General features: G+C 46.9%; 1 protein-coding gene across 1 annotated transcript in view; it reads left to right on the forward strand.

Annotated features, from left to right (window-relative positions):
• The first annotated feature begins 3,663 nt into the window (after nucleotides 1-3,663).
• LOC144168956 (uncharacterized) overlaps nucleotides 3,664-13,036 on the forward strand; it is a 56,846-nt gene continuing 47,473 nt past the window's right edge. The window contains exons 1-2 of the mRNA XM_077697951.1: nucleotides 3,664-4,023; nucleotides 9,555-9,703. Of these exons, the coding sequence (XP_077554077.1) occupies nucleotides 3,930-4,023; nucleotides 9,555-9,703 (243 nt within the window). The 5' untranslated portion in view covers nucleotides 3,664-3,929. The remainder of the gene's footprint in view (nucleotides 4,024-9,554; nucleotides 9,704-13,036) is intronic.

Here is a 13,036-nt window from a genome sequence, read left to right on the forward strand (position 1 = left end):
TCAGGTGTACATGAGAAGTGTGTAAAGATGTGGTTTGCGCCAGTGTACAGCCAGGAACTGCGCCCGCAGGGCAGGTCCGACCTCACTATCCAACGGGTAGTCACGGCGAGGGCAGCTGCGGTCACCGTTACGCCGGTCAGCACGCCCCTCTCCTTTAAAGGCTCAATAAAACGTTTCTCTCTTTCTTTCTTTCTCTTTCTTTCACGTGTACTTCGGCAGCCTGTGAAAATGTGGTGTACCCCAGGGTGCAGCACGCTTATGTGGTGATGTGATAAGTGTAGCAGGCCGCTTGGAAGTATACAGTAATAGCTCGTTAACTCGAACTTACATATATCTGGAAAAATCGGCTAAGTCGAAATTTTCCGCGGCACCGAACCATTTCCTATACGTCCCACGCATATGTTGCCCTTTATTTCGCAGTATTTTGGGGCCAAACTGCTGATATCTCGAAATCTTGACTGAGTGTGAACCGAAAATTTCTCCGCCGCGGACTGCTTCACAAGATTCGCGAGATGCTGCAGCGCCTAAGTCCCTGGGTTTTTTTTTTGTTTTGTTTTTTTTTTCTCGTTTAGCCGCGCCTACCACAAAGCCGATGTTTTTCCCGAACGTGAAGTCTGAGCCTAGAGGCATACCAACTTCGTCAAGCAATCCTGTGGCGCGTCATGTGAAGGTAGAGACATGCGCAGAGGTACAGTGTACTAGAAGATCTCTAGAGGTGTGTCGTGCGGGAAAAAACCCAATGGAGAGCGCGGATCCCTTTTCCGATGAAAAAAATGATGGAGTGCAGGCAAAATAAGGTTGAGTGCAGCGGCGGGGAAGACCGCCTCATGCAATTCGTCAAACAGCTGGTGGAGTTCTTACTAAGCCTGAGTGCGACCTCAAGGCAGACCAGCATTGTGGAGTTCTTTTCTGCTAAGTAAAATTGCAGTGCCACAAAATCCAGCTGGTGAACGCCTCTTGTATTTTTTTTTCTTTCAGACCTTTATGAAAAGCAAGATTGGAAGCTTCTGTTGAAGAGCTGGTAAGTAGTAGCGCCTTTCTTGCAAAGAACGCGATATTTCATGGCAATTCGCGCAGATTTGCTTATCGCGAAAATCCGCTTAACTCGAAATATCTCCCGGTTTTTACTACTCAACAAGGTATTAAGCGTGAACCGCATGGGGCGTTCTTGCACGCGATTTTTGCGTGTCGGTGTCGCGCGTGCGGTTTTTTTACGGCCGCGCCGACGATTCCGCGTGCGCGGCAGCTTCTGCCTCGCTCAGAAAATGACGCGCGTCGAGCGTGGCAGTGGAAGGAGCCTGATGACTTGCGCGAATGGGGAGGCGCGCCTCATGGCGGTAGTTTTGAAGCGCTCGAGACAGCCGGCTGGCTCCGCCAGATATGTTTAGGCTTACCACACCGGCAGATATTGCATGGGCGCTTTCACTAGCGGCGCGGATGATGATTTATTGTGCCGCTTTCGGCCACATTATCAGCTCCTTTACCGCACAAGCAACTTCGCGCGTGCCTTGAGCGGCATTTTAGAGAAGGCTCAGAAGCGGTCGCTCCAGCTCCCGACACCACTTCGCGGCCGAAGCTGCTGCCGCCGGTTGCGCCGCGCGCAGCGTGCGGGTGGTTCCGCGGCAGCGTCAGCGCCCCTTGTGGCGTGGGCGGGGCGTTTTCGCGAGCAGAAAACGCTCCTTCCTCGCGGTTCACGCATTACTGTACTCAACGAGTTATTACTGTACTCTTATTTGCATCTGGTGTGTAAGAATGAAGGCATGAAGCAACTAATATATAGCTTCCTTTGTACTGCATAGCTTACTTTGTTCTGTTTGCACTGCAGTTTTCTCATTTGTTGTACAGTATTTACCCACTGTCCTTTTCAACGCAACTGTCTTGGGGTATCCAACTTCAAAATAATAACAAAAGCTCTGAAAACAACAGCAAGGCGAAAGCCAAAGAACAAGGATAAGACGGACTAAAGCACCAACATAAAAGTAACGTTTGAAAGCATACGAAATGAAGAAATACAAAAAGACACGTTGTTAAATATTACAATTGAAGCCGACGTACATACCGTAAACGATTATTACAAATTTAGAGTCCTTTCACTGCGGTAAAAAGGGAACACCAGCGAAGCTGTGTTTTGGTAGGTAACTATGTTGGCTTATGTGCGGCTAGTTACTGTACTGATTGAATAAAAACACAGGCACAAAACTTTTACTGAATTAATTCTAAATTGACTCTCATATGACTTATTTCGAGGTAGCGTAAATAAAACGAGAGTTACGGCCATTTTCTGTAACCATACTTCCTCAGTAGACGGCTATGCTTGACCAGCAGACGGGGGAGAGAGAGGGGGGGAGAGAGAGAATTAACTCTAATGAAACAGCAGACGGGAATTCTGTTGCGTTTACAACTTCACTCAGAACTAATTGCGAAAAGTAAATGAAACTCGATGTAATCACACAAACGTCTTGGCGACAAATTCTCGTATAATTTGTTTCGCGATAGTTTCGAGAAGCCTGAGCTGCAGCCGTTTTATCTAACCACACTCCCCCGTAGACGTCCATGTACTGACAGAAGCCGGGAAATCTTTAACGTTTACAATCTCACTATAAGCTATCCGAAGTGAAGGAAACTCAGTATGGTGATAGAGTCTGTCTAGCGAGCAGTTTTCCTGTTAGTTCCTATTTTCCTATTACTTACATTTCCTATTTACATTTTCTACTTACACTTACATTTCGTATTCACATTTCCTACTTACATTTTCCTTTTACGTACAATATGTAAATAGCTACAGAGAATTTTACACTAGCTCTGAAGCGAGCACGTGCGATTCTTTGTCGACGGTTCGCGGTAGACGCGCGCAATTTGGGTCAGAACTTGCGGAAGACAGTTTATCTGCACAAAATATTTCGTAGCCCACGTCTGACTGGCCGTTGACAAAAAACAGTCGCGAGCGATCAAATTTTATGGCAATCTGGGCAGTGATTCCGGCCGCTTTCGTTGTTTCATTTCATTTCAGTTACAGTTTCAGTTCCGCATGCCCCCCAAAATAATGTGTGCTAAAGGTTCAGTTTTGCCAAGAGTAAGAAGGCTCGGATTCGGTTTTCGGCTCATGTTCCTCTTTGACATCGCTGACAGGAACAAAACAGCTTTCGTTGCTGTTTCCGCAAACGGCGCCACGCGCCGGTATTCCGCAAAGAAAAGGGACAAGGAAAAGCGCGCGCGAGGACGTGCGAGCCGATTACGCTGTTGCCCGCGCAGAGTGCAACAGTCGACCGGTAGTCGCGGCTTCCCAGGGCTTCGGGGTTGTTTGTGCACAGCCCAGATGCAGGAAGGCGTGAAACTAGGCGAGACAAGTAGTGCCACCTAGGCGCGGCAAATATGCCCTCTGCCTCCACGTGCTCAATCCTGACAACAACGGCAGAGGTGTTGAGAAAACACTCGGACGACCACGGGTACAAAGACGACGATTAGTCGCCTTTGTTTTGCGGCCTAATCTGCGTCACCGGACTTGGCATCCGCGCACGGCCTGCTGGGTAATTGTTTTTTTCGTGCTGTCGTCTGCTGTGCACGGTCTTCCTGCGTGCGGAGCGTCGAACGAGACTTGGTGGTCGCGCGTGCATAAGCATAGTGCAACATTCTCCAACTTCGCCAAACCGCCGTCTGGCGTCGTGCTGATGGGAGAGAGGTGGCGCGGATAATTCGGTGGACACTCGACGGCCGCGTGAAGGAGGTTGCGAGTCCCGCTGGTGTTTACATTTAGCTCCGCGATCGCTGGTCTATCTGTCGCGTGTCGAGCTCATTAGAATCGGAGCGGCGGAGCTTATCGTGCGCGCAAGGGCTGGCTGGCGATAAGGCGCGCAGCGCGCTTGCCAAAGCGCCTTTCTTAGCTGGCCTAGACTCGGGGGGAGCGTTTAGAAACAAGGTGACAGCCGGGTATGCCGAAGATGGAGCTTCCGCCTCAACCTGCTAGACCTCTGCAGAGGCGACAGCTGGGATCGACAGACATCTTGGTGCCGGAGCTCTCGTTCGGTGAGCGATAACTGCTGCAACGGGTTCGGGCCAGTGACTCAGCCGTGAATTTTGTTTGCAGAAGGCGTGGGGGTCTCGTACTGGTGCATCATAATTACAACTCCGTGTTTTCCGATCAATCCAAAAAACACTCGCAGGTAAAAGAGCAATTCAGATTTTTCGGACAAACTCCGATTTTGAAGGGCTAGGTAAAAAATGGTTGTCAAAGTTCAGGCTTTGGAGTTACAGACAGCTTAGGGGGACCGTTAAGGTTAGCACTTATCGACGATAAGTGCGAATGGCCTATTAGGTTCCGAGGAGCGCTCTTTCGGCTTCTGTCAAAACGCCTTACGAAAGGAAGGTTATGTCAGCTGCATTGCACTGGTGCAGTAGTGGAATTGGGGATCCAAATGTGAAATTGTAGCTGGACCGCGCGTTACAAACCTTTGCGGCGATTTTTGAAGTAATTGTAATTGTGGGTGGTTTAACGCACCGAAGCTACACCCGGGATATGAAGCGCGTCGCACTGGAAGGCTCCGGAATAAGTTTGACGACATGGGGATCTTTAACGCGCGCCGAAATCTCGGCACACTGCGGTTCGCGCTTTTCGCCTCCATCAGAAAAGCCGCTACCGAGCCTCAACTGCGGGTATTTTTGGAGTAGGGTTTGTAGAAATTGACCATACGAGCCAGCAGATTAGTTATTTTGTAATCACAGCTATGAGATAACTAACGTTGCTCAACTATTGAATTCAAAACTTGACACTGTACATGGAGCGGCCCCTGCTTTCTTGCTGCGCGCGGAGGTTTCCCGCTCCACCATTTTTTTAGCGGAAACTCCGAAAGGGCTACTTAAACCCATAAATTTGGTCTGTGTCCTTCCGTGACTCAATTCAGCCTCCCGGCCAAAGCAAAGTAGATATTGCGCAATAGTCTTATATACTCACAGCGAAAGGTAAACGTCTAAGCCCAGTTTACATGTTCATACTTGCCAACTTCGTTTAATAAGAACTAGACATTACGCAAATATAAGGCAGGAAATTAATACAGAAGGGATATTTACAGTGTTCCTTTATTATACGATTCATGGATGCTTGGTGTTTCGATAGCAAATGATATTCTACATCTACTGCCGAAAATCGCCGCCTGCTGTTGACGATGATGTACTCAAAGATTTTGGCACGCACCCACAAGGGGGGATTGGCCAGGGCTAAATCGGTTGTTCCACTAGCTAGGTTCCACGTTCTGCTTGGAACGCACGTGGAGCACGGCCACGCGGTTCTATAAACGTTGAAGTCGGCCGCCTCGATTCATGCGCGTCACCGCCGTACTGCAGCGCTGGAATCAAGGAACCCGGCCTTTAGCAGTGGAACGCGGTAAATTCAAATCGCCTTTAGCAAATCCTTGGTGTGTTTACCTTGAGATGAGCGCGATGGTACAGGAACAGCATGAGAGGTGAGCGGAAAAGCAAAACGGGGCATTTTCTTGGCAAATTTCTACAAAGACTATCGTCTTTTGACGACATTTGCAACGAAAGGAGCAGATACGTGGCCAATTTTTTTAACACCGAGATTCATAAATCGGAAGCAAGCAATGCGCTTTCGCCAGTGACAAAAACCTCCCAATTATGTTTGCGTTAGTCAGAACAAGTCCTTATGTCCTAATAAGTACCAACGTTGTATTATTTGCATGTAAGTATTAGTGTTCGTGTGTATAATTTTCCGCATTCATATTTCCTGCACCACTCACCTGCTCGTTGTGTGCTTTGACGTGTTCTTCTTCTCAACACATTCAGATCTTCTGAATTTCAGAGAATTGAAGAATAGGAGGAATGAGCTCCGAAAAAAATAGAATTTTCGTTAAAAGATAAACTTTGAGAAACATTCTCCGTATTTCACGAAAAATAAACTCTGAAAACACGGAGCCCTAATTAATAGGGGAATTGTATTGGGACTTAACCAAGGACGGTAGCAATTTGAAGGACTCTGCATGGCATGCGGGGAGTTGTCGCCAAAGCCGTCTAGTCTCTACCGTTGCATGCCATCGCCGGGCAAGTGCGGGATTTATGTAGGTTGCGACCGCTGACATCACAGTCCTCTACCCTCGGATGGCACTTTTTTTAGCGCCATGACCGAGGTTGGTAAGGTCGCCTATATGGTCTTAATGTCGCTGAAATTTCAAAGTCTTACGTCAAGGTTTTAAACGATATTGAACCCAAATGTTCGAAATTCCGTTTACAAAATTGATTCATCCTATTGAGATTCCCCAATGAAACATCAATAAAAACGCCATAACGTTCCTGCACATTGGACTCACCCTCCCCAAAGCATCGTCTGTTGGATCCATTCTCCAAGATCGTGTAATCCTTACTACCTATAGTTCGGTGCATTTAAATCAACGGCGACAACCTATCCCATCTTGCGTTTATGGTGATCATTTTATGACGGTTATTCCGAGAAACCAAAACTAGCCGCTTCTGGCACACCGACCCTTCAAATCGAGCCGATTCTCGGGTCTACAGTCCAAATGGACGGAAACAACATACAACTACGTCAGGGCATTCCTCTCGCATCATGCAGCCAAATACACATCGGCCCGAAAGCATCATAAGCATAATCGTACCGACCAAAGCACCCTACAGGGATCATTAACGACCATCGCCGTCGTTGTGCTATCACTGGTGCTACAAAATACGCAGCCCGCGGCCGCCGTTTGCGCGGCACGCAATGTTGAATAAATCTTAGGCTATGTTCAGACTATCGACGCAAAAGCCATATCGTGATCCATGGACGTAAAAGACGGCGTGTCACGCTGTTCGGTGGATTGAGACGTCAAATGACGTCATTCTTTAAAGTTAGTTACGACAGTTGCGGACAGTCTGAACCCGGCCTTATCTTTCAAGAGGCACTGATGGCTGAATAGGAAATACTTTTATTTTATTTTTAACCTAAGCACCGATAAACTGTCAGCTGACCCACAATTGCCATTGTAGTCGTCTTTGGGCCTAATTATCAAAACATTTCCTTTGGGGTAGTTCCAGCAAAACAAGAGTTACAACCGTTTTCTGTAACTGTACCTCCTCCTGTCATGTATTGAATGCCGTATCGTTTACGGCTTCCCTAAATATAATTATGGCAAGTAAATATGATTCGGCGTAGTGCCAACGGTCGTCCTCGCGGCCAATTCCAGTATGATGTTTACATGAGACCTATATTACATTGACAGCTAGATCTTTCCCCAGAAAGTTTGCTTTGCCGCAAGATTAAATTTGGCGACGCGACTATTTTCTAGGCACCACGTCGAGGTACGCAGTTTCTAACAGGTAGCCTTTATTAGCTCCTGTAAAATAAATTTAGTCGTGGACCATTACATCACTTGGAAGATAAGATTTATTAAATGCTGCGCGCCGCGCAAACGACGCGGCCGCGGGCTGCGTATTTTGTAGCACCAGTGATAGCAGAACGACAGCGATGGTCACGCGGCGCCACCGCGGCTGCCGCGAATATCGAAAGCATGTCACGGGCAAGCAAGATATCATAGATGCCCGGTAAAAAATAAGGGACGTCATGCGCAAAGCGCGCCTAGCCCGCCAGTTCCTTGAGCCTCGACCCGGCGCTCGCTGGCTGCAGATGGCGCAGCAATGCAGTTTTGCGCCGCTCGGCCACGCGCCGCACATCCCGCAAACTTTTGCTGGCGACTGTACATTTGTGAGGTTTTGTTCGATGCCGAACCAATTTTCATACTTAACAACTGGCAAAAAACGAAGCGAATAAAGTTTCAGAAAGTTGGTATGCATAAAGAAAGGCACTTATCACATTGCAAACCCTCACTGCTTGACTCTGACACAGTCAGCTTTTGCACATCAAAGTGCAGCCCCTATAGCAGTTTTGCATCCTACTCTCCTTTTATATTACACCTAGTCTAAAGGATTTCTGACGAATATGACCTAGTAAACTACGAAATTTGATTACGCGCAAATACGAGTAGTAGCGATGTATTGTTCATGAAGCAATTTCGGAACGAATATACACATTAGGATCAACACCACAAACTAAAAATATGTATAACCTTTGCAGCATACCCTCTCATATATTAAAAGAGGTATGATGGTCTAGTTAGCTGTGCTTTAAAGAGGATGACAGTTTTTTTGTAAGGTTGGAATGAACTTTTGAATGCAGAATGTCTTACAGTAAATTAAATGTAATTTCAGTTCATCCTCCATGTAAATCACCGTTTCTTCATGTCGATCATGCATACCGTTATGTTATGGGTTGTATGTAAGCTTTTGTATTTAAATGTTATTTGCGGCACTTCTGAACATGAGTCGGTTCACTCGGGAGACGTTCTGCCTGCGTATGTATTTTTGCTCTCTTGCACGGAGGTTCTTAGACCCTTTCGAGCTGCTAATACACAGCTCATACCATTTCCTTTCAACTTTGTCCCGGAAACTGAAATTAATGCAGATGAATTTAATTAAACTCACAAAATTAACCACTACGTGCCCTAGCCCTTTCCTGCTCAACATAAAGATTTTAGAAAAAATGGCCACAAGTAAATAAATTTTGTGTATTTACCCCTACCCATTGATGCTTCGACAAGTTAAAATTGAAAGCCCAGAGTATTTCACACAGAAAACAAACCCACACAATGTGTGGGCTGGGCTTGTGTTTGTATGATCTTCGGGTAGTAATAATACCTTAAAAACGGCATCAGGCACAGAAAAACTACGTTTTTACGTATTATTTATAAGTTTTGTATTGTTTTCACGAGTATTCATATTATAAATAGGATTTTGTGAAAATAAAAAATAATGAAGTTTTAATTAACATAATTATTAATTATAATTAATACTATTATCACAAGTAATTACGCAACGAGTTGAAGGTTAAGGCGCAAGAAAACATTACCAATGAACGAGAACCAAACCGCGAATAAATGAGACACCAATAAAGCAAGAACAAATTATTTATCGCTAGCGCTGCAGTGCACGAGCCCGCCACCGTATGCCGCCCAGCAAAATTTTCGTGACGACGAAAGCCCAGCCCACACATATGTGTGGGTGCATTTTTCAAGCGTGATGACAGTACGCACACGAAGGGAACGGGTGTGTTTTTTAGCCGATCGTGTTTTCCCAAGTCCTGAAAATCGCGTCTTACGCTTGTTATTCAGAAAATACGAGAATAGCAAGAAGGAATACCAGCTTTCATTGTGAAGGCGGCTAGCGTGATTCCGACGGCTTGGGCGCCGTTTTTAATATGCGATTTCTCGCCCCCTGGTGGCGAAATGAGTGAACCACTGAAACCAATAACGTCTCTGAAGCGTTCGCAGTGACTACCCAGGGCTCTGAAACCGAAACCGAAACAGGTGCCACTTAGTAAACGAATTTGTTGACCCACACGTTTGTGTGGGCTGGGCCGTAAAGGGCTAGTATCGATGACGTCCCGAATCACGTGTTCAACTGTCCGTTGTTGTTTAGGCGCCAAAAAATTCCACTAGCGGTAAATCGCAAATCCTTTGAGCGAGATGTAAACTGCCAGCCTTGACCACGTGCAGGTGCATCGAGTTTCGGACACTTGCAAGAAGGCAGCCCCGCGGAGGACGAAGCCCAGAGAGCCGTTCGCGAAGCGATCGACTGGGGAGTGAACTACTTCGACACCGCACCGTGGTACGGCCAAGGAAAGTCCGAGGTCGTCTTGGGCAAGGTAGGTGCTGCGTGGCTGAATGACCACTCACGTTCATCATCATCATCATCATCATCATCATCATCATCATCATCATCATCTTTTCCCCCAGAAACTGGTCTGGTTTACCGGGTAAAAGCCGCCTCAGCTTGACAAAGCCCTGGAAAGCACATACAAGGCAATAGCAGCAAGTACACGTGGCTCACCTGGCAATTTTGTAGCCCCGCGATGTAACGTGATGCAACGTCAGAGGCATCGTTGATTGGGCAAAATCATTTTGTTTGACCTTCACTTCATTCAACGACGTTGTGGGCGGGCGTAGATTGAGGAAGCAGCTTCCAAATAACACGGCATATTCCACTCGGGCAGTCATTTATCCGTCTGAATGAGTACATTTTTTATCAAGAGTTGAGCCTGACTCCACAGATGTCAATTAAAGCGGAGCGTTGGGCGAGTTGGTTGCTGACTAATGTCTTCGTCCTGCATTAGAGTTCGCTAGAAATATGAGTTCATTGTTCAGAGATGTCATAAATATTCCACATCGTCACGCTGGCTTTATTTGAATTTTGCCGCAAGCTAGAATGTACTTTAAAATATATGGTGTCGCGCATTTATTTCTACTTTCCCATGTGCGTCTTAACTTACAGATTCCAAGAATATGGTTGAAACAAAATTATCCCGGCGAACCTTTTTTACTTGTATCAGATTTGTTGAAGCACGGTATTATATCTGGCACGCCATTACTATCCTTCATGATGATGGTGTTCGTGTTTGCGTAGACTTTGCTATGCGTGCTCCCAGACTTTCTTTAAAGTTAGCCTAAAAGTCCCCTGGTTGTCATGGCACCTAGAACACCTAATCCAAAACTTAAGGCGTTCTTACTAACTTTTGCGAGGTTTTCTCACTGACATTTACGTTTCAGTTGAAAGTATTAAAACAAGAATTTGCGCGCTATCAACCTTCGAATAATGTTTACGATAATTGTGGGGATGGCCATGGCTCGTCTGGGGCACCCTCAAAAAATAATTCTCGGAAGAAACCTGGCCATGGCCATACAGATATATTGGCATGGCCCTCGACAGGATTGCTACCCCCCCCCCCCTCCCGCACCGACGCACACACACACAACATATACGCATACACATGCGCGAACGCACATATCTGCTTTGTAAGACGGGCGAAAACAAAGCAACGTGCCGCGTCAGAAGTCAAACACATGTGAAAGCAACAGGTGTCGGTCAGAGGGCTGACCTTCACCGGAGAGAGCTACCGACTGACAAGCGGTGCTTGGCGCATAGACAACGGCAATTGAGATAGATAGCACTGTGCGGATAAGTTATTTATCTATATACCCGGGGGGTGAGGACAAAAGTGGGATACGATATACACGTTACAAACAAGGACACGCACTCGGAAAAGGTTGCTTCAAATCAGCAGTACAGCGTTAAAAAAGGTGCTGAACGTGCGACACTGTGCAAGTAGGCTTGGAATTATCATTCTGAGGAGGAGGAAGAAAAGAAAGAAAATAAAACACACAAAAACGTGCGCCTGTACAGAGGGTACGTAACGGATAGCTGCACGAAATATAACTGCAGGTGGGGGGGAGGGGGGGCAGGTGCAAAAGGGGTACTTGCCCCCTTCACAAAAGCCGCACCAGAACCCCTCATCCACCCCCCCCCCCCCCCCCCCTGCTGACTATACCTCAGCCACGCAGCTCCACTCGGGCTTACTTATCTTTTTGCTGAAAATCATGATCTTTCAACATGCTCATTGCAACCTTACCCGAAAAAAAGAGTGGGCGGGGGCCGCTTCTTTTGGGGTTTCTTCAGCGGGAACGCAATTGTAGACACAAAAAGAAAGATCTAAACCAGCCACCCCTGGACGTATTTACCCTCCAAATTATATCCCTGGCATTTTTGCTGAAAAATTGAAGTTTACACTTCCGAAGAATTCCAGAACTACCTTGTCTATCCACCGATTAGTCATGCCTGGTTTCTTTTTTATCTTGCAACCCCCTCGCTTAAGGCAGGTGCCGAACCACTCGGATGAGTTCTCCTGCATAACATTCTGGTTGAAAGCTGCTGCTTGGAGTCGCAACGTACATGCATTTACTTTCTTCGCACAGCTCTGCTAAAGCTGCGAAAAGATGACTGCAAAGAACGAGGTTGCGGTGAATATGATAATCCATTCTGAACCCGCGTTTCCGCGATGTGCTTATCACAAAGGGCGAGAGCGACCCCTCAGCGTCAACAAAAAAAAAATAGCAGTGGCTTAGCTCGCCTATGCCATAATATACGTTGCGTGAGCGAAGGTTCAGCTGGTTATTCTTAGGTTTCCTGGTTGTCTGCAGTTAGTTTGTTATCATGCTTACTGGCACTAAAACGATTTCCAATCCAATCCGATCCAATCCAACTTAATACAATCCAATCCGATCCAATCCAATCGCTGTGGCGGCTCCGGCGCGCCAGCCGTGCGCCGTGAGACGTCACTGCTCCTCGAGCATGCTCAGCAGGGCTCTCCAGGAGCCACGCGAAACTGTTTACCCTGGGCCAGTGTAGCTCACGCTACAAAATGCCTTCTTCAATTGCAGGATTCTCCAATGCACCCTTCATATCGGAAATCGAGCAAGAGCCTGTTTGTGTGTGTCTGGAAGCATTTGCGGATTGCCATGAGGATGAGATCTTTCGGACTTGCCACCTGCGTCCCTTGAAGTCGTAATTGCGGCCCCCTTTCGAAAGACGAATATTTTATGCTCCTTTTGCTTTGCTACTAGACCTCAGCGACAGCTGAAATCGGCAGTATAGCGTTCAGCAGTTGAGCTGGCGTGGCGTCGGAAGCTAAATCCTTCTCTGCTGTGAACCTCAGACAGAACGAAGATAAAAAAAATTCCGGCTTGGACACCTCGCAACATCTGTGCCCCAAAGTGTGCTCGCGTCTGTGAGCATCGTGGAGCAGTTTCATGCGAGCGCGAATATCGTAGAATTTCATCATCAGCAGCAGCAGCCTATGTATGCCCACTGCAAAGCAAAGGCCTCTCCCATTAATCTCCAATTATCCCGGTCCTGTGCTAATTGCGACCAATTTATCCCCGCAAACTTCTTGATCTCATCTGCCCATCTTACTTTTTGCCACCCCTTGCGGGATCCCTCTCTTGCCCTTAACGATCAACGGTTATCTCGCCTTCGCATTACATGCCCTGCCCACACTTATTTATTCTTCATAATTTCTGCCAATATGTCCTGAAGAAGCGTTTGTTCCCTGACCAACTCAGCTCTCTTCCTGTCCCTTGATGTTATACCTATCATCTTCCGTTCATTGCTCGCTGAACCGTCCTCAATTTAAGTTGAAACCTCG

Source organism: Haemaphysalis longicornis, unplaced genomic scaffold, assembly GCF_048455015.1.
Source record: "Haemaphysalis longicornis isolate Haplotype H1 unplaced genomic scaffold, Haemaphysalis longicornis Haplotype H1 scaffold_2, whole genome shotgun sequence".
NCBI classification, from domain to species: Eukaryota; Metazoa; Arthropoda; class Arachnida; order Ixodida; family Ixodidae; genus Haemaphysalis; species Haemaphysalis longicornis.